This window comes from Sphaerodactylus townsendi, linkage group LG08 (genome assembly GCF_021028975.2).
Source record: "Sphaerodactylus townsendi isolate TG3544 linkage group LG08, MPM_Stown_v2.3, whole genome shotgun sequence".
NCBI classification, from domain to species: Eukaryota; Metazoa; Chordata; class Lepidosauria; order Squamata; family Sphaerodactylidae; genus Sphaerodactylus; species Sphaerodactylus townsendi.
This window is the reverse complement of record NC_059432.1, coordinates 66059802-66086401: the sequence shown is the minus strand read 5'-3', so window position 1 is coordinate 66086401 and position 26600 is coordinate 66059802. Positions and strand designations below refer to the sequence as shown.

General features: G+C 39.7%; 1 protein-coding gene across 1 annotated transcript; it reads left to right on the top strand.

Moving 5' to 3' along the window:
- The first annotated feature begins 12942 nt into the window (after positions 1-12942).
- Positions 12943-20698, top strand: PARL (presenilin associated rhomboid like). The gene is made up of 7 exons (XM_048505786.1): positions 12943-13116; positions 13639-13831; positions 14462-14602; positions 17118-17166; positions 18173-18268; positions 19366-19515; positions 20306-20698. The coding sequence occupies exons 1-7, from the start codon at positions 12962-12964 to the stop codon at positions 20455-20457; spliced, it is 936 nt and encodes a 311-aa protein (XP_048361743.1). The 5' UTR covers positions 12943-12961; the 3' UTR covers positions 20458-20698.
- Positions 20699-26600: the final 5902 nt, after the last annotated feature.

The following is a 26600-nucleotide window of genomic DNA, read 5'->3' as shown; positions in this document are numbered from 1 at the left end:
CCTCCTCCTCACCTTATTTCCCCCCCCCCACGGGTTCCTTTGGTCAATATCAGCCCCTCGTTAGGGTTGGCAGACACGTGATGCCTCTGGTGCACCATTACTCTCCCCCCGGGCTAGCAGATGGAGCTTAATGCAGCAGCATCTGCCAGGGATGCAAAAAGGCAAAGGGATGGGGGGTACAGCACCGGTCGCTGATCTTTCTACTGTCCCATCTGACTTTTCCCACAGGCTCTCTAGGAAATATCTTGCATTGCTTGCTGCCTTAATCAAATAAGCCTACCTCAATATGCAAACGTGCACACTTTCAAAGATTCAGTAAAATTATTTGATAGGGCTACCTGATTGAATTGCTTTTCATGTTTTGTAACCCATCATGAGTCTCAATGAGAAAGGCATACTATAAATAGTTGCCTGCCATAGGGGAATCGGTATTAATCAACAAGAGAATCTGGAGTGATGTGTGCAGACTGCAGGAATTACACATGCACTCCCTCAAAACAGAGATCAGCATACTTTTTATAGAAAATCCATTTTGCAAGCAATATAGCAAGAGACATAATCATTATAGAGACCTACTGTTTAATAGTTTGTGCATAAGAAATCACATGGATTACTGTTTATCATACTTTTTTTAGTAGTAACATAAGAGATCTCTGATGGCCCCACTCCTAAGAAAAGCACGGAAGTGAGACTTGACCTTTGCAGTTTAATGTCTTACATAACAGATGGCTAAAGGCTGTAATGCCATGGTATTATGTTTTACTGTTAGCTGCAGTGAGCATTGAATAATTTAAAATTCCCTATTGCATAATATACAAGACTGTAAAATATCAGTCCTTAATAAATATGCTTCAAATTATTTGAAAAAACCCTGCAGGATGTGATTAATAAAAAGCCTGTTTTTCAGTTCCTGATCAAATCACCATTTCATATTACCAAAGAATACAAAACACTGATTGTGATACACAAAATTAGGATTTCCTTCTGTGTGTTCTGCTGCATCCAGATTTGCAAGGAGAATTATAAAAACATACATCTGCCCATTCCCTATCAAGTGAGCAAAAAATATAACATGAGGTTTCCTAGTGAGCTCTACAGTTTTAAAGGAAGGGTTAACATTTTTCAAAAAAGTGGTGATTTCTCTATTGTTGGTCAATTTCAGTGAGGCATTAGCACTCAAAACAAGGTTGTAATTTGTCCCATACTTTACAGTTTTTTATCTGGTTTGAACTTTTTAAAAATGTGTGGCAACATAGCAGCCATTGGAAGTAGACAAAATATTCACTATTTCAAAACAATTAGAAAGGATTGGAAGGAAATTGTATTCTTTTTGTCTGGAAGCAGCATTAAAGGGAACAAAACTTCTGTACATGTTACATTGTATGGCTTACTTAGTAAACAAGAGAGTGGAAAAATTCATTGGAAAACAGAATAATCCTGCAGTAGTTGCCTTCTCCTAAATGAGTTTGTGTAACTGTAACTCCTGTACAGCTTTCATGAGTCAGTTCATGAACACCCCAATCCAAGAGACTGATACAAACAAGTGAAGTGAAAATAGACTGTAAAGTTTAGAGTAAAGTGGAAGAAATTGCTCTTGCTAGAATAGGACTATGATAGTTTATAACAACAGACTTCTAATGCTTGATGTGTCATCCCACTAAGCCATACTAGTCATGCCATGAGTTTACAACCATCTCCCTTTCGCAGAATCTTTTTTTTTCAAACCAAAAGCAGCCTCCTAAGAGGACTAAAAGGCTTCTTCACACTTTCCTCTGAACTTTTCCACCCAAGGCTTCTTTTGTGTCTTAAAAAGTGAAAGATACCCATTTCTGTGTGCTATGTCTAGCCTGGAATTAAAGCAGTATGCCGTCATCATATAAACTATAATGCAAGTCACCGCCTATATAAAGCAACCTATATTCGTTGGTGCATTAGGCCTGCATAAATGTGTGATTACAGTGATTCAGAAACCACTACTCAAGTCAAACACAGTTTGTAGAAGAATAAGATGGGGACCAGAAAAACAGTAGTTATACGAACTGAAACTCCTATCAATGTTGGATTTAGAGAAGTCCTCCTGAGCACTGTATCCCAATAATTCAGTATGCCCATTTTCAATCATGAGTTGCCATATTTAGTAATGTTATAATTGCTCTGGGCATTTGTGACTAATGTGCTTGTGATTTGCACTCCTTTATCTTGTGATTAAAATTAAAACAAAACCAATGGGCCATTGATCCAAGTTCCTTGTCAGGGAACTCCAAAATAGTCCAGAAAATAATAAAAAGCTCACTTCATAAAGCAATAAAGTCAATCTTTATTGTTTCAGTTCTGCCGCATTTACAATTAAATGCAATTAATTGCAAGTGTGGATAGCCACATTAGAAACTAAAGGTCCCAATATCCAATATCAGATGGCAGCACAATTATTAGGCCACTTTCAGATCTTTCAGTAGCAAACTGTGCCTGTATTTCTTCTAAAATTCACTTCTTTGAACTCCCAGTCCTTATGTTATGCCAAAGCTTTACCAGTGGTTCTCTGTTCTTCCAGATAAGTTCATTCCCAAATGTTACATACCACCTTAAAGCAAAACAAACACCATCATATAATGCATTACAGATATAACAAACATTTACCAGATACATTAACATGAGGCCATTGGCTGAAAACAATTCTCAACAATAGCTTAGTGTCAATAACATCAGAACAACTATATTTCTCAGCTCTATTTTCAATATGAAGTGAAGTAACACTGCCATAATAACATAGTGTATACATAATTTTAAAAACTTACATGCCAAACAGAGTTCCCCCAAGGTGAGCAGCATGGTCAAAAAACTTCCAACCCAAAACAAGTCCTGCACTGTCCATTGCAATAATAGCTTTTAAAGCCTAGAAGTAAGTAAACAAGTATGGCTTTGGTTAATATTCCAGGAGTCAGGAAAATTAAATTTATTTTTCAACTGATCAAAAACAGCAATATCACAGAACATTCCTCATAAAATATTCTCTTCTGCCATACAAAGGCAACAGCCATTAAGAACACAAGATTCCTGATATACAAGAGCAGTGGTGCATCTAGTGCAGCGTCTTGTCTCACACAGCAGCTAAACAGTTGCCCTGGAGGGCCAAGAAAAAGGGCACAGAGGCCAAGGCCTGTTTCTGATGTTGCCTCCTAGATCTAGTATTCAGAGGTTTACTGCCTCTGCATAAGAAGTCATATTCAGCCTTTAGTCACTATGGCTAGTAATCATTAATAGACCTATTCTCCATTAATCTAGCTAACCTCCTTTTAAAGATATCTATGATAGTGGCCATCATTACGTCTGCTGGCAGCAAATCCCACAATTTAATTACCATTGAGGGAAGAAGTATTTTTTGTGTGTGTCCTGAACCTACTGCCCACCAACTTAATTGGGTGTCTTGAGCTCCACAATTATGGGAAAAGGAGAAAAGGCTCTTTCAGTTCACTTTCTCCATCCTATGTATAGTTTTATAAAGAGCAGTCTAGTGCTACTGTGGCATTGGCTTCCACCTCAGACTCAATGGACTGAGAAAATCATTGTCTCCAAGCCTATTGCTCACCACAGGTAAACAGAAGCAGTCTGGGTGAGAAAAAAAATTAGCGACAAGCTGTATCATAATTAGGACAAGAGATGGAAAAACCCCAAACTAACAAAGTGGCAAACTATACCCCTATATAAGATATTTGGCACCCCACATTGTGTCCCTTATGGTGTGCTTTGTCTGGAGTCAAGGCAACATCTATTAGAAACTAGGGCATGGGCTGTAACATTTAAGTTTTGGCTGCGTCTATGCTTCGGCACAGATCCAAAAAGCTTATCTCTGCTAGAAATGAGGGAGCTTGGCTTTCAAAGTGGTGGCTTCATATTGAAAAAAAAAAAATCTTCTCCTTGGGTTTCTCATTGGAGTCTCTTCATATGCTTACCACCACGGAAATTTACCATCGTCTAAAGACCAGACTGTATGATCAGGAATACCAATCTCTCCTAAGTGCTGCGCAAAGCTCTTGTTCCCCTCTATACCTTGGGATCACACCCCAGAAATCTAGCCCTGCTGTATATTTAGAACAGCTTGTCAACTATAAGTGCAGATGGGTATGACCAGAGCAAGGTGCAACTCATTCCCCTCTGTCTATCTTCAAGGTCGTTTCCTTAACATCCCACAAAGTGAGTATTGTTGTCGGTTCTGTTCCAACACAATGGACTCAATTCCTCATATCCTGCTTTACTGTTCGAGGTATAATGATATTAGAACCGATCTGGGAGCTTTACTACCTCTAGAATTTATGTTTTTCTCAGACAAACTAAAAATGTCTAAGCTACTGAACAGCCCTCATGTAGAAATTTTTGAAGCAGTTGCCACATTTTTAATCCGTGTTCTACATGATGTGTAACAACGATCCTGTTATTGTACTTGGAATGTATGGTACTTCTGTTTTATGCCTAATAAAGGTTTTTGGATTGGATTGGCAAACTATACCAACTTTAGCAGATTAAAGAATTATGTTTTTGTATTATTGAAGACTTTCATAGCCAGAATCAACTGTGGGTTTTCCAGGTTATGAGGTCATGGTTTGGTAGTTTTTGCTCCTAACATTTTGCGCCCATCTATGGGTGGCAGTCTTCAGAGGCATGTGAGATGTATTTCTACACTGCACAACAGAAACACATATCACCAAAATATGCCTCTGAAGATACCAGTCATAGATGCAGGCAAAATATTAGGATCAAAAACTACCAGACCACTGCCACACTGCTTGGAAAACTCACAACAGCCAGTTCTGGTTTTATTTTGGAAAATATAGCATATACAGCCCAATCCACAGGGCTCAAGCAGCTGGGGATGGCATCACTGGCACACTTCTGTCCTGCCTTCCAGAGGGCTTCCAGGCAGCGTAGAGAGGCAGCAAACACCACAAACTCTCTAGCCACCTGAAAGCCCTCCATAGCCCAAAACAGACTTGTATCACCTGTTCAAGAAATACATTGGGATGTTTCCAGCTCCAAGGACCGGTGGAATCTGACTAAAGTTGGCTCCACCCACCCCTAGAATGCCCCTGGAACGCCCCCAGTCATTCGGGTGTCCTTCTGCACACAGAAACAGCTCTAGGGGCTGGGTTCTCTCCTGGGTCAGATGCCACCGAGGTCCACAGTGCCCACCTGCTTCCCAGTTTGCCCTCCACTTACACCAGTGGGGTGGGCAAATGTGCCAGTGCAGCCCCGCATTGGCTGTAAGGGTGCACCCCCCTCCCCACCTAATTGGGCTGCCTGTCAGCTAAACTGTGCCAGAAAACCTACTACTGGAGCATTAAAACTGTACCAAAGCTGCCATTAGTTAACTTCTGAAAAAGTCCCCCAATTCTAAACTTTTTTCCTCCAGTGGTTATTAACGAAACCAGCATTTAAAATATCAAATCTCAGACACTAGGATACTGATGCTGATGTGGGAGGAGGAATGAGGGAAACATTCAAAAGCAGATCATGATGTGGCAAGGAGATCTACTGTTCACAGTCCAACCCCATGCCGACTGTCACATCCAAGGAAGGGTTCTGGATCCTGGCAATGTATTTGTAAAACAGCTAGAAATGTCAGAATTCTGCCTGCTCAAAAGTGAAATGGCACAATATAATCCCAATATACACTGCTCTTTAGTGTAACAGAGCACAGTGCAATGGATGTGTCTCTTGTGGTGAAATTAACTTAAATATGCATGCAGCTTTGAAATACCGATAAAACAAAAGTATGGTCAGGGAACTAATATGCAGAAACAAAAAAAAGTTACTTACATTTCCAGCTGTAAATGTGAACATTGGGAGAAATATTATGGCTAGCTTGGCTTCTGGCATCTTAGTACATACGGCTGCAAGGACGGTCATTATAGCACCTGACTAGAATTACATTAAAATACAAGTTAAATTAAGAATGTTAACACATGAGTACATTCCAGCACTCTGCAACATCAGGCAAGTATATTCATTTCCTTTTAGAACAGAAACTTACCAATTCATATTCCAGGTCCAATAAGTTAGAAAATATGTAAGAAGGAGAAAGGATGCAGTAGGAGCCCAGCTATACTAGTTTCAAAGTTCCCAAACACTGCAGCATTCAACAGCCGTTTGAAAATAATTATTTCAATGAAAGGTATGAGGCAAATTGCTTAAGAAATCACAGCATCTTTACTCAGATACAAAGATTCTTTGATCTAAAATGATTAGGAAGAACTTGCCCTGATTGGATAGCCCAAGCTAGCTCAATCTCATGGGACTTTGGAAGCTAAGCAATGTTGGCCCTGGTTAGCATTCAGATGGGAGACCAACAAGACACAATGACACAGAAGCAGTCAATGGCAAAACAACTTTGAACATCTCTTGCCTTGAAAACCCTATGGGGTCACTATAAGTCAGCTAAACCTTGCCAGCATTTTTCACCACCACCAAGAATGTGTGCAATAACAAAACACTGTCATGAAAACTACAACAGTTACAACATATCCAATGTATTTGCAACACTGGCAAACCCAAGTAAGTTTACAGTTCTGTGCCAACTTGTAGCCTGACCCTATGCAAGTTTATTTAGCAAATATCACCAAGTTCAGTTCAGTCTTAGGTTTGCACAGTATTGCAGTCTTGTTTATGATAAATTCCCTTGAACATGATGTGGCAGTACAGACTCCGTATACACAGGATCAGTCAAGTAGTAAAACTGTAACTCTCTGTGACAATTACTAGGAACATATTTAATTACAACAGTAGTACTTGATCCAAGATAAGTGTTTACAGTGGAAGTCAAGATCATCAGTATAGCTCAGGGGTAGGGAACCTGCGGCTCTCCAGATGTTCAGGAACTACAATTCCCATCAGCCCCTACCAGCATGGCCAATTGGCCATGCTGACAGAGGCTGATGGGAATTGTAGTTCCTGAACATCTGGAGAGCCGCAGGTTCCCTACCCCTGCTGTAGACGGTTTGCAGAGTTTGTCTCCCAGCATTAATCAGGCAAGTTGAAGTCACCCATAATTACCAGGTCATGTTGTTTGGATACCCTGTCAAGCTGTTCAAGGAGAGCAGCATCCACTTCCTCACCCTAGCTAGAAGGTCTGTAGCAGACTCCAACCACAATACTGTTTGTCCTTCCTCCCCTTATCCTTACCCAGATAGTTTCCACAGGGCTGTCACCACCTCTTCCAGTATTTCCTGACAAGCAAACCCTTGCCTCACATACAGTGTCACTCCACCACCTCTTTGACCCTTTTGGTTTTTCTTGAACAACTCATGTCCATCTAGTACTATATTCTAGTAATGGGAATCATCCCACCAAGTCTCTGTAATGCCTACAAAATCATATCCCTCTGCATTAAAAGCTCAAGTTCTTCCTCCTTATTGCCCAAGCTTGAGACATTAGTACATAAGTCAGCTGAAGCCCCATACCTTCTTCTCTATTAGACCTGGACCTCCCGGGTGGGATTCTGCTGTTTGTTCTCTCTCTAAATCTCTATGTTGGTCTCCTTTCCCGGGAGTTTAAAGCCCTCCTGGTGAATCTCCCCAGGTATCTTTCAAACCCATGATTCCCTGACTTTGATAGGTAAAGTCCACTGCATGACAGAAGGTCATTGTCCAGAAAACCAAGCCCATTGTGCCAGAATCCAAATTGCTCCTCCTAGCACCACCAATATAGCCAGTGGTTCCTCCATTATCTTCTGTCCCCATTTCATTCCTCTTCCTCTGACAGGAAGGATCAAAGAGAACACCACTTTGGCCCATTCCCTTAAGATTTCTCCTGGGAGCTTCATAGTCAGTCTTAATGCTTTTGATGGTGTTCAAGGGCATGTCATTGGTTGCCACATGGACCATAAAAATGAGTTATGATCAGTTTTGGGATCTGGTTTACAAGTGACTGGAAATGGTCCATGAGGATTCATCACCCTTTTCCAAGTGGATTCTTTCTCCCTAGAAATATCTTGGTGTGTTGACCTAACCTGAAACTTACAGACCTGACAAAATATTTACCTAAGCCAAAAGGGGTAACAAGTATAACAATGTAAAAGCTTCTTAATGACTTATGGGACCACCAGGCCCAATTTCCAGGCTAAGGCCCCTTCCGCACACGCAAAATAGTGCTTTTCAAACCACTTTCACAACTGTTTGCAAGTGGATTTTGCCATTCCGCACAGCTTCAAAGAGCATTGAAAGCAGTTTGAAAGTGCATTATTCTGCATGTGCGGATGAGCCTAAGAGACACAGCTTTAGCTTTCATCCTTTGGCTCATGCCAAAATCATACCTCTGGTGAGGAGGAGTCTTAAAATTCAAAGGGCCATGCCCTCACCTCTCAAACTGTCCTTTCACACGACAATCTCAGTTAATGCCTTTTAGCAGTTTAGGAAAGGAAAACTAACATTCACCTTGCTAACAGTTCTGTCCCCTGCTCTTTCTCTCACCCTAGATCATTCTTTTATTTATTCCAAGATGTGTTTTCTATTTTAATTTTTTTCTGTGTCTCAGACGGCAAAAATAATATACACTTGCAATGGTGGCATAGAGTGCAGCAGAAACAAGCTAACCCTACCTTAAGAACCCGGACACTGATGGCAGTCTGTGGCTACGAGCTGGTATCCCATGATCATTCCACAGAGGGGAAATATGACAAACATTCCCTGCTAAGATTCAGACCACATAGTGACCTCATCGGAGTCCACAGAGATACCCACCAATCAAGTTGCTGTGTGCGACTGATGCCTTCATGAGTAACACACAACATTAGGTGTTCTGACATCAAATTTCATCACAGAATATACTATTGTTATTCCCTAAAGTTCTACGCATAACAGTGTTTTGTATGTATCTACTAAATGCTGGAGAATCTAGGTTTGCTATTCAGTCTTTCAAGAAAAATTACAGTCTAGCATTTTATGCAAGGAAAAATACACTTACTGTCTAAACTTAGGAAGAAAGAGAATCTCTTACACCGAACCAAGGCCAAATTAGTAGTTGCACAGTTCATCCAGAGACCTTCATAGATCCAGCTTGCAGGAATAATTGGGTTTGTTGAACTGGAAATTTTCCAGCTATTGGACACAGTGGCAACAAGTAAAAGGATAAAACCCAGAGCAGCCAGAAGTAATCCAGAGATCTGAAAAGATGCCGATGCCATTCTTCAATGAAAAGTTTTGGAGTTTTGTCTTATAGATGCTGATACCAGAGGTCTATTCAAAAGATTGATGTTCTAGCAATAGAGATCAAACAATGTGTATTAGGCACACTATTGAGCTATGCATGAAAATAAACACTCAACAAAGAAAATATATTAAATATTTTTATGTAAATATATGCCAAATGTTATTTTTGAGCATGCAGTGTAGATTAGATTTTTCATGCATTTATATATAATTAATTTACACATTTCTAATATATTTTGAACCAAATAATCCAATTAAAAGTTTAAAATATTTCACCATATTTGCTGAAATATATTATATAGATTCAAATTTCCAAAAAAACAGAATGTTGTACTTACTGTTGTAAAACTTGTGTTCCCTTGTCAACGTTCCAGTGCAGAGTTGCATCAGCAGGTTGGGGGTCAGTTTTGCAAACAGAAAAAGTATTTCGTAATGCTTTACAACCTTTCCCCCTCATGCTAAAAATCAAGGCTTTCCAGACACTATGCCATATTGTTACCACCAGGAAAATAAGAAAAATATTTTCCTGAGCCTGTCACCACACTGGCTAAAGATCAGAGCAAAGAGACCAGTGTTGTTCAAAAGTCCCCCTCAGTGTTGGATTTATTATTTGCCCAGTGTTTAGGATTATGCTCTAGCTAGGTTTTCCAGTATTTAAGGCTTTGGTTACGTATATGTGCTTGTACTGTATTGGTGGCTCCTAGGTTTTCTCTAATGTTTAAGTTTAGAAATGTTATTTTAAATATCCGTATCTATGGGTAAAAGCAATGACAATGAAAACTGCCCTTGCTAGCTGATATTAAGAGCCAAAGGGAAGCTAGCCTTAGAATTCAGTTTTAGGCTAGCTTACCAGTAGATCTTTTTAGCAGAAACAAGGACCCGCTTCCAGATTCTACAGAGAGCGGAATCTGATAACAGCACCCCAGAAATCCCAGCCATTGAAGAACGTGCCAAGATCACCACTGGACCATTTGAACTTTCTTTTGTTGCGGGACTGAGGCGCAGTTGCGGGACTGAGGCGCAGTTCATAACTCAAGAAAGCAGCCCATCTGATAACCAGATTCCTGGGTGCGTTAAACAGGCTCACCCAGTTTTATGAATGGGACTCTCTCCGCTCTCCATTTCAGCACTATCGTAAAGTCTCGTGAAAAGTCACCTGACAGTGAGATCTCATGGTCCCATTCACAAAGTTGTAATTGTACCTTTTCTTTTATGTGTTGATGTTTCTTTATTGTTGTATGGTAAGGGACCTGCCCCCTTACCTGCCCCCTATACTCTTTGATGTATTATTGTATAAAAGTTCTAGCGGTTGGCTTTGAAACTCGGCGTTTCCCCTGCCCGACCGGCAGCAGCCACTTCAGATCTAAAATAGGTTGCTTTTTGAAGAACCGCGGCTTCCCTCGCCTCACTATGTTGCACAGGCTACAAATTACTTAATGTTACCCGAGGCGGCCAGTGGCGTAGTATAATGCCCTCACAGAAGGGCATCTGTTGTTATTTATCTATACTTGGGAGAATATCTGATGGAAAATCAGGTAGTTATTGGAATTGGGCTGCCCATCCTGAAAATTAGGTCTGCTGCTCTTTTATAAAATGCCCCTGTTGCTGCTTGTAAATCTCTCTGCCAAATGAACGTAATTCTTGCTGTATCTGAAGAAGTAGGCTAATGAAAGCTTGGGCCACCGTAGACTTGTCTTTAAAATGCCACAAAACTCTTCCACTTGGGCTGCAATAGATTAACACATATATCCCTCTGGAATTCACATACATCAATTCAGCAATCCTTACAATAACTTGCATAATACCCTTATACCCTGTTTTCATTCCTGATATTCCCTGCTCAAGATAGCATGCACAGTGTTCCGATCCACATTGACACAATTGTTGTATCATCTGCCTTCAGGCCAGTGTACTGTAAAGCAGACAGGTTCATTGATTCTACACTGCAGACAGAAATTAGGGGAAAATTAGATGTTATCTTTGCACACATGGGAACCAGTACAATATTCAGGGGGATAATATATAGATGGAAGACTCTTACTGTAGAGGATTAATAAATAGGTAGGGTGCTTTTTCTCCTTTTTCTGCTCCCAAGTAAACCCTCACCCCATTTTTTTCTTTTCAAATATGAATGTATGATTTTGGAGAGTAACTGGGCATCAACCTAGTTTTATGGATGAGTTAAAAATATATCTATTTGCTCCATTTGTAACATTAATAAGTTCATAATATGCCCCAATGTAGAAACTGAGTTGTAGTATTCTGTGATAGCTGGAGTTTCTGAAAAGACTTTAAGATCAGATTCAAGTAGAGAGAATTACAATCACCAAGCCTCAAGGTTACAGTGACAGTCCCTTGTGTGGGTTTTTTGATGCTGTCCACTTTGAATTGATGTATTTCCAAATTTTGAGCACAAAAAGGCCTTCTTTCTTGCACCTGGAAGTGAGGTATGGAATCCAGGTGTCTCATAAAGATTACAATATCATAATTCTCCAGTATTTCACTGTACAATCATCCACTCTGGACTGGGAAATTCCTGGAGATTTGGGTGTGGAACCTTGGGAAGGCAAAGAGAAGCCTCAATGAGGTATAACATAACAGAGTCCACCCTCCAAAAGACCATTTTCTCAAGGGGATTTGCTCAATCCAGGGTTACCTCTAAAAATTTATTTTCCATTTCCGCAATTTTCTTTGACCAACTTTTGTCAATTTCCCTGACCACCATTCAAAAATGAATTGGTTGAATAACATTACATTAAATAAAGGTTTTATTAAACAGTTAAGAACTACAAATGCACTGAAATGGAAAAAGCATTTAAGATAAGAGCTTCAATGTGAATTTCTTTAAACAGTGATTGTTAACTGAACACATCAGTTTTGAAACATATTTTTGAAGATGATGTTGATTCAGCAAGTTTGTAAGAGGTGTGCAGTCCTGTAATACGTGTTCTTGAATGTTCAGGGTGAGATTTATTCCAGCATCCTCAGTCAATGAGACTGCCTTGCAGGTGTATGCAGGGGAGCAGCAGTGGTGTAGTGGTTAAGAGCAGGTGCATTCTAATCTGGAAAAACCTGAGCTGTGGGCACTTATCTAGGGAATTCAAATTAGCCTGTGCACTCCCACACATGCCAACTGGGTGACCTTGGGCTAGTCACAGATTTTTGGAGCTCTCTCAGCCCCACCTACCTCACAGGGTGTTTGTTGTGAGGGGGGGAAGGGCAAGGAGATTGTAAGCCCCTTTGAGTCTCCTATAGGAACGAAAGGGGGGGGGGGGATATAAATCCAAACTCTTCTTCTTCAAGAATTTGACCCCTTCTGTTCATGCAGAATAATGCACTTTCAATCCACTTTCACAATTGTTTGCAAGTGGATTTTCCTATTCTGCACAGAAAATCCAGCTGCAAAGTGGATTGAAAGTGCCTTATTCTGCATGTGCCGAAGGGGCCTTAAAGTGGAATCTGCACAGCATATTGATACCGAGTTGCAATAGTTATAAATGAACTCGTTTTCCCTTTTTTTTTTTTCATTAGAGGGGCAACGAATAGAATTTATAACTGTACAGCTTGTCCTAAATGTCTGGGAGATCCACGCAAGGAACTGTGAAATGCCTGTTACAAGCCCACGATAGAGCACAAACAACGTACGGCAGACTCCTAATCCCTTTAATGTAACGCAACAAGATTCCGGGCTTCTAGGAGGCGAGGAACCCTTCCAAGCGTCGCAGGCAAACCTTCCGGTTCGTTTGTTTACCTGTGACGTGTTTATGCCGCGTCAGTACTACCGCTTCCAAGATGGCGGCCGGAAGCGTTGGGCGACCCGGAAAAGTTATGTTGGGGGGTTGAGGAAAATGGCGTGGACCTGCTGCGCTCGCGTATGGGTCGGACGGGAGTTATGGACTAGTGGAGTTCGGGCACGTAGGTACGATAAAGCGCTCCCTTCTGGAGGAGGGCGATAGCGTTTTGGGAAAAGAGTAAGATAGGGAACGCGAAAATAAGCGTCCCATGTTCTGACGTTTTCTATTGTTGGGAGTCAGATTCCACACACACCCCTCCCCAACGTATAGGCTTAGCATATTGTTTTGCAGTATACTTTACCTATGAACATGGAGATTTCCTGTTAAGCGACCTCTTGAGGACCCTCAGTTGAAACGCAGGATTACAAATATATATATGAAGATGATGGAGTTAAGTCTAATAGTTCTATAGTGTTAGAAACCAGAAGATTTTATTGGTAGTACCTCCATCATTTAAGACAACTAGGAGTGCTTGTGGAAAAAGTCTTACATACATACCCAAAGTTAAAGAGGGGGACAAAATGAAATCTTGGAGTGCTTGAAAATGTTATTGTTGTTGTTTTCTGATAAAGAAAATAATGTATCTTCACATGCAGGAGATATTTAAAATTAATCTCTTTTGTGTTCGGTATATATTTTCTGATCAGAACTACCTTGTATACTCAACAAAGACATGGATTCAGAAGACCAACACAGAAGAACGATGTCCAAAATCCTAACTCAAAAGCCAGTACTAAACCACAGAGAAGTGGTTTGTCTCCTCCGGTAGAGGATGTCATCTTTCCAACACCTTCCCATTCAGTGAAGAAGCTTCTGAAGCCATTCTTCTTCACAGTTGGGGTAATACTGCTTTCAGTGTGTTTAAATTACATTGGCAGCTATACTTTATTGCTGACACAAACTGTTTTATTATTTTGTTACACAAACTGTTGTAGAATAGGGTTTCCTACTTGTACAGAGGTTGGATTTTGGTAGTCAGAGCCATTACAGCAATAAAGTGTACAAGAATGTATTGTCGAAGGCTTTAACGGCTGGAATCACTTGGGTGCTATGTCGTTTCTGGGCTGTATGGCCGTGTTCTAGCAGCATTCTCTCCTGACGTTTTGCCTGCATCTGTGGCTCCCATCTTCAGAGGATCCTCGGCCATACAGCCCGGAAACCACACAGCACCCATGTACAAGAATGTGTTTGTCAAAATTCTCCAGCCCATGGAAGGTACAGAACGCTTGTACCATACAGAGTCTGGCAATTAGAGATGTTGTAGTTCATACTTAAAGGGAAGTACAATAATTCAATGTACAGTGAATTATTTAATGTTTTTAATAATATGCATTAATTGTAGTTGGCTATACTAGTTATACAACTGCTTTTGTGATTCTGTTGTCAACCTTGAATGTTTGCAGATTTTAATTCTATCCCTACTCCCCCCACACATTTTACTCTTATTCTATATCTTGATTATACTTATAGTTTTCAGGTTGTGCTTTTGGCACAGCAGCTATATGGCAATATGAAACTCTCAAAGCAAAGTTCCAGAGGTATTTTGAGAATACTCGAGATGACTGGTTGGATAGGATGAAGATACGTACAGGGTTGGACATCAGGAGAGAGGTATGAGGAACTTATGTATATTTTTGCAAATTTGTTCTTGTCAACCATTCACTGAGACACAAGTGCTTTGTGCTAATTGGTAGATCATTTGTGCATTCTTGTAGACAAATTCATTAACACTTTCCCTGCTATGTCTTAATATCTAGGGCCTTTGCAAAGTACCTTAATTTTACTAGTGAATCTCAAAGAAAATAATTTCAGCCTTTTGTATAAAAAGTTCTAAGAATATGCGAGTCACAAGCAGAATGTTTATTTAGCTTTTATGACCATTGTTTTTACTGTGTTTTGATGATTAGTAGTCTCCAAGATGGCCATGGAAATATAATAGGGTGTTGTATATTTCATGGACATATTTACTGATTTGGTTGTTTATGCTGTGCAGTTTATTTAGAAAATGTCTGGGGCCACCTCCATAAAAGCTGCTGGAACTGACTAACAAAATAAAGCATAAAACATGATACAAGTTGTTAACCATTTAAAACCTAGCCAGGGCATAAAAACAGCATAAAACGTTGAGTAGCTTAAAAAGAATCCTCAGTCCTGAGCTGATGTGCAGGATCCAGGACTGGCAAGGCTTTTTGTCATCTTCTTAACCTTGATTGTCAAAAGTGCCATCAAGTAACACTGACTTATGGAGACCATGTAGGAGTTTCAAGCTAAGATAATTTTGGAGGTGGTTTGCCATTGCATCCCTCTCCTTGGACTGAAAGATTTTTGAGAAAACTGTGACTGGCCCAAGGTCACACAGCAAGTTTCATGTGGAGGAGTGGGGAATTGAACTTAGTCCCCAGATTAGAGTGTTTTTTCTACCACTATATCACACTGGCTCCTCTTCTCAGCCTTAAACCCTCAGAATGATTTGGTAAAAACAGGAACAAATGAAAAGGCAGTTCTCTTATTTTCACTCCATCTGGGCAAGGGCAGCCCAATCCACAAACCGAAGTGGCTGGGGACAGCAGTGCTTCTGCACCACTGCCTCCAGAGGGCTTTCTGGCAGCACAGAAAGACAGAGCCCCCTCCCCACACCATTCAAAACCAAGGTGGAAGCTGACTAATGTCGACTCTACCCCCAAGAATTTTCCCAGAGGACCATGGCATCCACCTGCTGTTGTATTTGCCCCTCCACCAGGGTAAGGGCTCCAGGGCAAGCCTGTGCTTCCTTCACATATCAATCCCCTTGCCTCCCCAGATTGGGCTGTTAATAATCTCTATTTCTGTTCCTTAGGCATTTGGAAGTGCCTCAGTTTTTCTAGGACATTAATTATGATTGTTCTCCTACAAATCCAAACTATATCACAGCAGAACTTTCAATGTAGAACAAAAAGCTGATCATGGTGCATCTTGGTCCATTTGATAGAGTTTGGCATGATATGAAATAAGATCATGTGGATCTCAAATGTAAAAGAAAATAATATGTTTAAAGTTTTCTTCTCTGGGATTGAGTCTGTACTTATTTGAAAAGCCATAATCAAGGGCATAAGAGGCAGCTGACCAATCTCTATTGCTTTCAAGTGCATGTGATTGAAAATCTGATATTCAAATTGCCGTATGTGAATGCTTTTAAATATTAGAATGTTTTTAATATTTATATCATTTAATTGTTAAATTGTTTTATAATTGAAATTATGTGTCTTAGCTGCCCTGAGCCCACCTGCAACTTGGGAGGATGCAGGTAATCGAATAAAACAAAATCAAATCAATAAAAATAAGAACAAATAAGCAGGAAGCAAGAGTTTATTCCATAGCAGAAAAAATACACCATGACCAATTAATATCCAAAAGTATGGAATTGTCATATTCCAGTCCCCCAAATCTGGATGGCATAATGTGCACATTATGCAAATTGAGCATTGTTTGTTGGATTTCACCTATTTGATTGCATTGTTGTACAATCCGACTTGAGCCTCAGTGAGAATCTGCCATTTAAGAGACAAAGGGAAATTTAGGGGTTGCTACTTATCGGTTTACCTCAGATGCCTGAAATATTAGACTCATTGGAAGCTCACATGGGGATCTGAGATTTTTTCCTTTAACAGGATTCTAGAAATAAATCATGAAAAGTCCATGAAGCAGAAAATTCAGGCAGAGCACAGGAACTGGTGCACACTGTCATATTGTTGCTTTGTCAGAAGGTATGGCTCTGATAAGCTTGCTTTTGAAACTGGGTATTTTTCTTTTCTTTTTTTTAGTTAACATATGCAAGAGGGCAACAAAGCAGAATATTATTGCTTCTCTTATGCATCAAGTGTATGTTTTCCTCATGGTCTAAAACAAGATCTTAAAATGACCAGATCTTAAAATGAAAGCAATAATCAACTAATTTGCGTTCTTTCATAAACTAGCGAAGAACTATATCATGTTCATCCATTCAAAATAAACATTTCTGAATAGTTTTATTTTTGGGAAATTATGGGACAAGAGTATTCATTACACATGCTCACATGTATGTATTTAATTCCTTGAGGTGCTGGGTACTTTGGGTATCCTGATGAGGCTTTTGTTCATTCTGTTTTAGATTCACATATGGTGGAAATCTTTGAGTGAAGGGCAACGTGCTGTGTCAGGTTTGTGTTAGCTTACAAGTATTAGACATTCTCAGGAAGAGAGATATGACACAGGTACAGTATGTTACTGGATGGCTGTTAAACCTAGGGCAATCTTGCTTCTCTAAGTATTTATGTTGGGATTTATATGCTGCTTTTGTCTCTGCTGTCAACCCAAAGCAGCTCCCCCCTCCCAACCACAGCCTTCCAAATATAATTTCAACAAATGAGAAGGAGAAAACAAAAATATGCAGCATGAATTCCAGATTGGTCCTAGATCTGCTGGGGGAGTAACTCACAGGCATAAGCCACGGGCTAAGACTCAAGGCCTTTGGTTCTTGCCCAAAGGCTTATGTCTCTGCCTTTGGCCAGGGTTTTAGTACCTTCAATCAAGCAGAAGAGGAAACAGAACCTCAACTTGAATCTTGTACAGATATCAGAGATGTTCCCAAACACTCCTGGCACATATTCTGTTTATGCTAATATTATCTACACTATTAGTTTACCTGTTAATTTCTGTGTAGAATTGTGACATATTGCTGCCAAATTACTCCTAAAGGAGTATTATTTATCTGTTCAGGTGGAATGATCCTGTCTTCTAGGACACTTGAACAGTTGTTAGTCCTGGCATCAGTTGTGTACTTAGAAAGATGTATATATTACTAAGATATCACAACAATTTGCTTTATGCACATTTATTACATAAATATTTCAGTAACTAAAAATCAGCATTTTAAGAAAATAGTGATTACCTATCTAATGCAGGATATTTCCTTCCTATTATTTCAGGCATCAGGATACCCAATGTTTTGTTTTTTTCCAATATTTTCTTAGCCATTAGGCGGAAAATTCAAGACTTTATCCCAATAACGTATTCAGTAATTCTTGCTTAAATGCACTTTTAAAAATAGTAACTTTATGGTGACTGAATTTATAAGAAAGAAATAATTCTTAGGCTGTATACATTGTAAGCTGAATCATTTTCCAGATTGTCAGCCTTGTCACTAAACTCTCTTTAAATTTGTAGGCATTATAGCAGCGAATGTCTTAGTATTCTGCTTATGGCGGGTACCTGCTTTGCAGCGGATAATGGTCACATATTTTACATCTAATCCTGCTTCTCGTAAGTATGCTGTAGTTGTAACGATTCAGATCTTGGTTTTTAATTGATACTTATGTTGGCTTTATGACTTGGGGATTCAGTAAAAGGAAAAGGATTCTGCTTAGAAATTAATGAATGAATTAAAATAATACCTACACATAGATATTGCTATAGTTACTGAGATAATATTAATGCTCAAAATGAATGTCTTATACATTTGAAAATATCTCCTTATGTTATATCGACTAGGTAAGAGTTGTGCATGTTAGGTACTCTTTTTGCATTTGAGAGTATGAAACTCTTCATTTTTTGATTGAGCAGTTCTTTAGTTGGAAAGGCAGATATGATGGAGAACCATGGCCTCAAAATGGAATGGATTCCTTCCCATGTCTAGGGAATACTAGTTACCCACACTTTTTAATGGGTTGGGACTCCTGACAGCACCCATGGGTTCTGCCCTGAACATCCTGTGAAAGAGATTCTAGTTCTTACTTTAAAACAATAGTACCTATATATCAGTCAGAAGTAGCAGGATAGATTTCTGAAAGAGGGGTGAGTTGTGATGACAAGTAAAGAAGGCAAAGAAATACCTCTTATTTCTTGTTTCTTCTTCTGAAGTGTAGCTGATGTATTTGTGCTTCATCTGAGGATTCTGAAAGAAATATAAAGCAGCTAATCCGTCAAGCTTTAATGCAGCATCTCTTTCTAATGAGTACGTGAACTGTCTCATGAACTGTCTCTATCATGTGAACTATCATGAACTGTCTCATGAACTGAGATTAATCAGTCTCTTTTTACCCTAGTGTTACCTTAGATTTGCAGAAGCATATGCCATAGACCCTGGGTTTTTTGATCTGCACAAGAGGGCCATCCATTGTTATTAAATACATAATTTAAAAACTGATACACATACTGACCAAAAAGATGTCTCTTCCACTCCATCCCAACTATCATATAGAAGTTAGACGGCTAGTCTTTTTTTATGTTAGATGGACAATACTTAATAGCTTTGGAAACCCAGATGTGACACATTGTCAAGTTTTCTCCAACAAATAAGTTCCTAAATTAAGAGTGAATATAGTAAGAAAATGATCTAATAGCATTTCCTCTTTACCTAGGAGTTTTGTGCTTTCCTATGGTGCTGTCGACCTTTAGTCATTTCTCATTTCTGCACATGGCAGCCAACATGTATGTTCTGTGGAGCTTCTCAACCAGCATAGTCTCTCTTCTGGGACCTGAGCAGTTCATTGCAGTCTATTTCTCTGCCGGTAATAAACTCGGAAGCTTGGTTATATTTAGATGTTTAATTTATGCTGCTAAAATAACTTTAAATGTGACTGATATTTAGAATGTATTGTGTATTATATCTTGGGGAGGGTCTGTGGTTAGTGGTAGAATGCCTGTTTTGTATGCAGAAGCAAAAAAAAGTAGGGAGTCTTATTTTTATTTTTAAATTTTATTTATAAGTTTATTTCTAGGCTGCCGTTCCCCTTAATGGGCTTAGTGTGGTTTACAAATTACCAGATTAACATTTACAACAATGAATTACAAGGTGCTATAAAATTAACTTCTCACCAAACTAAGGAGAATGAGTTAAAGAGAGGGAAAACAGAAGGGAAAGAAAAAGAACGGGAAAAGAAAGGAAAGGGAAAGAGGAGGGAAAGAGGCCAGCTATGATAGAATACCATTGCTGCCCTCACCTGTAGGCCTATTTTTATTTCTAGAAGACCAGAGCATGCTTTAAAGTCCCAGTGAGGTGGTAGGGGGAAAGGAAAGCATTGCTCTTCATGCGCTAAATTGAGGCAACTTTGGGAACAGGATATGCTTTTCACCTTGTGTATACATTCTAGTCAAGCAGGTATCTGAAGAGGCAGCTTATAAACTTTCTAAAATAATTATCTGAAAGAGGGCTGTGTCCATCTTAAACATTGCTGCTCCTTAGAAAAGGTTTAGTTGGATAAGTGAGAGGGATGGCTAGTACAGAAAGCAGAAATATTCAAGGGCTTTGGGTTCCAGAGATGTTATTTCTTAACTAATTTCTTAACTAATTTTTTCTAGGTGCTGTTTCCACATTTGTAAGTTATGTCTGCAAAGTAGCCACAGGAAGGTTTGGACCATCACTTGGAGCTGTGAGTCCCACTTCTGAATCCAATCTCATCTACCTTCTTTTCAGAAACTATACTAAGCATACTATGTTAAAAAGGAAATAGGGTTATTGGGGGGGGGGGGGTTTAACCTACAGGAGACATTATTGAAATCTAGGGACTTTTCTGTAACCTGAACCCAGCATCAAAGAAAAAAATTAGTTAGGTAAACTTTAAATTTTATAGCAATTTTATTGGAATACCATTTTATACCAATATACACTTTTAAAGTTATTCAATAATGGAATATTGCAGGTAATTTATATCATATGTAGCTTAGTTTTTAGGTTTTGGTTTTGCAGAAGAGTTGCTGGTTAAACTAGCTATACCTGGGGTAAACATCTGGAGAGCCGCAGGTTCCCTACCCCTGGTCTACAGTCACACAAGTTCCTTACTGTCCTGGCTGTCAACTTCCTCTATCAAATGTTAGAAGAAGCTATGAGGGGTTCAGCAATACTCAACTTGATATTGATCAACAGCCAAGAGATGGTAGATGGGGTGAAGGTGTTGAGGACCTTAGAAGGAAGTGACTGTGTCCTCTAGAATTTCTTTTGCTATGGGGAACCAAGGAAGTTCGTAGCTACATGCGTATGTTAGATTTTAATAGGGCAGACATTACTAATCTCAGAGGCAATGATGGGCAAGACTACTGGAAGGGGAAGAAGCAAGTGATGGGTGGACTGTCCTAAAAGAAGAGCTCTGAAAGCTCAAGCCATCACTATTCCAACAAGAAGGAGACATAGTAGGGGATCCAATCAGCTAATGTGGATGAATAGAGAATTTCACAATGAATTAAGGGAGGAAAAAAGAAAATGTTCAAGAAGAGGCAAGGACATACCTCTAAAGAAGAGCATCTGTGGGTTGCTAGGGACTCTAGATCAGCCATCAGAGAGGCCAAAGCTCACACTTAGCTGAGGATGGCCAGAAAAGCTCACTACAACTAAAAAATCTTCTTCAGATGTGTGAGGAGCAAATGCAAGATAAAAGAGGAAATAGCTGAAAATGGAGAAACTCTGGAAGATGACAGAGAGAAAGCAGAAAAGCTCAGTGCCTACTTTGCTTCAAGTTTTTTCCCTGAAGAAGAAATCAGACATCTAGAGATGGTAGAGGGCAAAGCACGGTATCTGGGCTGCTGGCTGACAGGGACAGAGAAATTGTTAAGAAGCACCTGTTTTCATTGGATGAGTTCAGGTTCCTGGGCCCTATACAAAGGCAGCAGAAGAAAGTCACAATAATGTGTTTAAATTACTAGCAGAAAGGTGCCAGCTGGATTTTGGGGGGGAAAAATGCAATAAGAGTTTCCAACAGTGGAATCGGCTACCGAGGGACGTGGTAAACTACACACACTGGCAGTTTTCAAGTAGTAGCTGGACAAACATTAAATTGATCCCGCATTGAGCAGGGAGTTGGACTAGATGACCAGGATGACCCTTTCCAACTCCTATGATTCTATCTGCACAGCAATAGTCTTATACAGCAATGAAAGTGCTAGCTGCATATTTGAATATGAAGTTAAGCTTTATAGCATTGGGTCTTCATAAAAGGTATTATGTGACTTTTGGCTTGGAATCTTTCTTTAGATCAACAGGTTTACCTGCAGCTTTTTTTCAAAATGTGGAAATTATGTTAGACAAAACCGTTTTGTTTTAAATTGAGAAGATCCTTCATATTCTTCTAGGTTTCAAGAAAAGTAGTTTCCTTTACTGGTATACTCTGAGTCAGAAACTAGTCTTGATAAGAGTAATGCTATACTGAATTCTACCTACACACTCTAAAAATAATTCAAGCAACACTTGACATTTTAAATAACCATTATAAAGAAGCTGGTTTAGACTGTACTGAAGCAATTTGTGTTACAACGTTTTGTCTCATGTTTGAGTAATTTTCTCAGTTATTTGTGGCTGTGAAGTGTTTATATAGTTAGTATAACCTGCAATGAACCTGTATTTTAAATAAAAAACATAAAAAAGCAATTAAAATTGATTGGTTCAGATCTTATTTGGGGTTGAGTCAGTGTCCTAACTTTCCTATATGCATCTCTGGCCCTTCTTTTTCTGTTGATTTCAATGTGTGTCTGTTTGTGAATGTGCATCTGTCAATTGTCATCAAGTCATAGCTGACTTGTAGTGACCTCTTATGCAGTTTTCAAGGTAAGAGACCATCCAAATCTGGTCAATCTCTACCTGCCCCTAGTACTGGGAAATGAGAATTCCCCATTTCCAAGAAACAGATTACCATATTCAGATTTTTAAAAATCCAAATATTATGCTACAGTACTATATGGAGAGGGGAAAGGAAAGAAAGCCTATGCAACTTAAATTTCATCCCAACTTAAATTGTTTTGAAATTGGAACTTGATCATTTCATCTCTTTCACTCCTGATGTGATCCAGCCATTTTAATCTGTTTTAATTAATAATTTGTATATGATAATTCAACTTGGTAAAGAGAATTCAGCATATTCCCATTAAGATTTTTTAAAAGAATCATTTACCAAATTTTCACTAAAAATGCATCATACTTTATAAGTAAACACTCTTTTGGAAATTATAAAATTTACTACTACAAAATATAGCTTGCTATTGCAATGTACATTTGAATCTTGCATTCTGCATGTAGGTTTTTCTGAGCCAGCCCATTACCGAAGAATGGACTATGATTCCCATCATATTCAAAATACTTTTTCTAATTGTTGCCAAAAAAATCATATATTTAATGCCTCATCATAAATGTGTATTAAATTATGCAATCCTTACATTTGTTTTATATGCCACCAACATTTTGACTTTTTAATGCTTTTTTGCTACACAATTCTGTATGAACTTGATAAGCCTTTAACATGTTCAGAAATGAGGTTTGTTTTTTATGAGTGTGGTTGAAAGTGTTTAGCATTTCGACTACATGGCTATTAGCACCATAATTGCTGGTAGTAGTTTTATGGAAGTTAGGCATTCTATTCATTCTCTTCCCATACAATAAATCAAGAAAACAATCCTAACATTTACTAATAATCTACGTAAGTCGTTATTTTTATCTTTAATTGCTTTCTTATTATACTTTAATCTTCGAGACTTTGTCTCCTTTTCTGATCCTTGTGCTTTATTAAACAAACATATTAATCAAATGCTGTCAGGTTTTATTTTCCCTTGAAAATTAAAATCTGGATGATTGACAGTATATCAGCTTAGCATGGTATATCAAGAACATGATTCAGTATCATCAGTTGTTGGAAATGCGTCAACACAAGATATGTGCTAGACAGACATGCTACTGAAAGAACATGCTACTCAGAATTTTATAGTTTGTAGCCGACCTGGTGAAGAACATCTGTACAAGAGTCTTCTTTGGTCTATTTTGGGATTCCAGCTGAATGGGCCATCGAGAAAATAAAATTTCTTCTCCACAAGCAATTGTATGTGACTTGATGAGTGGGGACAGCTGCAAAGGTGAACATTTTAAAGCACCATTCAGATGGTGGCCATGTTGTATCCATAATCCATAATCATATTCCTGACATAATTTACTTGTAAAAAGCAGTTCTGGGATGGAAGTAAAGGAGACATCTAAACTAGGGCTGCAGTGAAAAAAAAAAGGTATATAACTGGTCCTCTTAATGCAGCCTTCCTGATCAGAAATGCCCCTGGGGCTGCTTTAAGCCTGTATAGGAAGATGAAGACCTTGCTGCAGAAGGTGGGGGCAATGTAAATGAAGTATATATTTATTAAATGTTATAGCCATAGGCCTTAATGATATGACATAAAACCATATTAATTAAAGAGCTACAATAAGGGCAATGTAAATATTAGGCTGATATTTCTTCTCCCATTTGCCTCACTCACATTTCAGCACCGATTTTCTTTTCATTGCTACCACTCCAGCATTAAATACTTTTTAAAAAAACTACAGCCTGTAAAAAAGATGTTTATGAGCCTTAGTGCAGGAGATGGGATGTGGATTTGTGAAACCATGCTGATAATGGTTTCGATCCAGACCAAGCAATCCTTTGTCTTGCCACAGCAGTTAGCTATGCCATAACTATGATGCTTCTAGTCCACTCCCTGCAGGGGAGCCCATCATGTTAGTGTGACCAGCAACCACGCTGCCGCGTTACATAGTGGTTAAGAGCCGGTGCACTCTAATCTGGAGAACTGGGTTTGATTCCCCACTCTGCCTTTTGAGCTGTGGAGATTTAGATTACCTTGCACACTATAACACATGCCACTCCACGACCTTTGGGATGAACCTGTGCCACAACTGCTACCCCCCACCAGCAAAGGCTCACAGCATCCAAAACACCCTAATCTGTCTAGTGCTCATGTTCAAACCAAAAACAAATGATGGGTCCCCATTGGCATCAGCTCCATTAGAGTCTGTTGCTACAAGGGAATGATTTCAAGAATGATGTGGTTATTCACTCTACTCCACATGGTGGACCTCTGCCCCCCTCCCTCAACACTTCCTGTCTGCAGGAGAGTCCAGCAACTGCCTGAGTGCAGAGACAAAAGCTTGGGCCTTCTCTCTGGACAACTGTACTGGCCCATTCTCCATGCACAAAACCTCCTTGTGCACAGGAGCAATGGTGGATGGAAATAATGGAGTTTCTGCTTCCCCTGTTGGGCTTGGATTCAGGAGGTGTATTTCTAAGGCAGCTCCCAACCACAAACAAGGAGAAAGGCAGCTTATCTGTCAGTGTGCATTCCTACCCCTTTGGCTCCTGGTGAAAGAGATGGGGTCCCTGATTGGTTTCAGAATGGAGAAAGGTCAGTCATGGAGTATGGACTTTGCTCTTCCTGTTGCATGTTTATGCAAACTGGTCGCCAGTAGTGTTAACTGTCCTCTGTGTGTTTTTCCTGCCTCCAAGGTGTGTCAGCACTTGTAAATCTGCATGGTGAGGAGCTGTCAAACAACATGTCATACCACACACTCTACCCCATGAGATGTGGGGCATCCTGGCTGTGGTTTTTGAAGGGGTGGAGTGAGGGGGAGCTGTGACTGGGTGATTGGCCGCCTCAGGGTAGGGAGGTGATTGGTAGTGCCTTTAGTCAGCTTTAGAGCTACTTGATGCCGCATGGCCATGGCAGTGGGGGACTCTAGTTTTTGCTATTTTGTAGTCGCCTATGAATAATGCCACCATTTTTCTTGGCACAACTTTGCTAGGGGCTGAAAGGCAGTAGGGAGCAGACTAACTCCAGCCACATCCTATGATCCACCCACAACAACGCTGATGCAAAGCCCTGTGCCTGAATTAAAGCACAGCTGTCACACAGCAGCACCATGCCCGAGAGCAGCAGAGTGGCTCTAAGGGCCTGTGCCTGTATGTCAGTCCCTTATGTCAGCATACCTCCAACCTATGCCAGCATAAGGATCAATCAGCTCCCCAAGACCCCCCTGGGACAGCATTGTAATTTTTCCAATGGCAGAACAGAACATTCCTCCTCAACCCCCGCCCCTGCCCCCCATGAGCCTGTGCCCTCGTTCTGGCCTTCTTGCAACTTTATGAGTCAGATGACAAGCGGCCTGTAGAGTCCTCCAGAAAGCTTTTCTCCAAAACAACCTTTTCTATTAAGGCTTTTTCTTTCACAAGCGAAGTGAGATGTAAACAAAAACTTTCAGCTGCCAGCGGTAATAAAGTTCAAAAGCTTTTTATTCAAAGTGGTTAAAACAAGAAAAGGTAATCCTTGAGATTATCCAATAATTCTCAACAAAACAAACCTTCCGGTATATTGAGAAAAAGATCAGTGCCATCCGCCCAAATGAGCTGCCAAATGCCAAACAAAAACTCTCCTTGAATTTCCCTCCCACTCCTATTTTAACTTATCTGACCTTCATTAGCACAGACCCAGGTGTTTTCATTCTAAGCAGATAGCCTTTGTTTCTTACAGGCAGTATTTCAACTGGTGATGTTATTTGGAGCTATAATGCAACCCTTGCATACACCCCCCCTCACACACACACACGGCAGCCCAGTGATCTCCACAAAATACTCTTCCTAAGGGCTAGAAAGCCTTAATGAATGACATGAAAGAAGGAGGAGTAAGGGAAAATTGTCACAGTAGTCTAGAGCCAACTCAATATTAATTAATGTATTAATCCACTGCTATCTTCTTAAACCATGCCCCATGATTATTAAAGCAATGTGATATACATCTTATCGTTTATACTGAGCAAAGAGCAAAGGTGGCCTCATTTTGGAGTGAAGCTGGAGCTAAG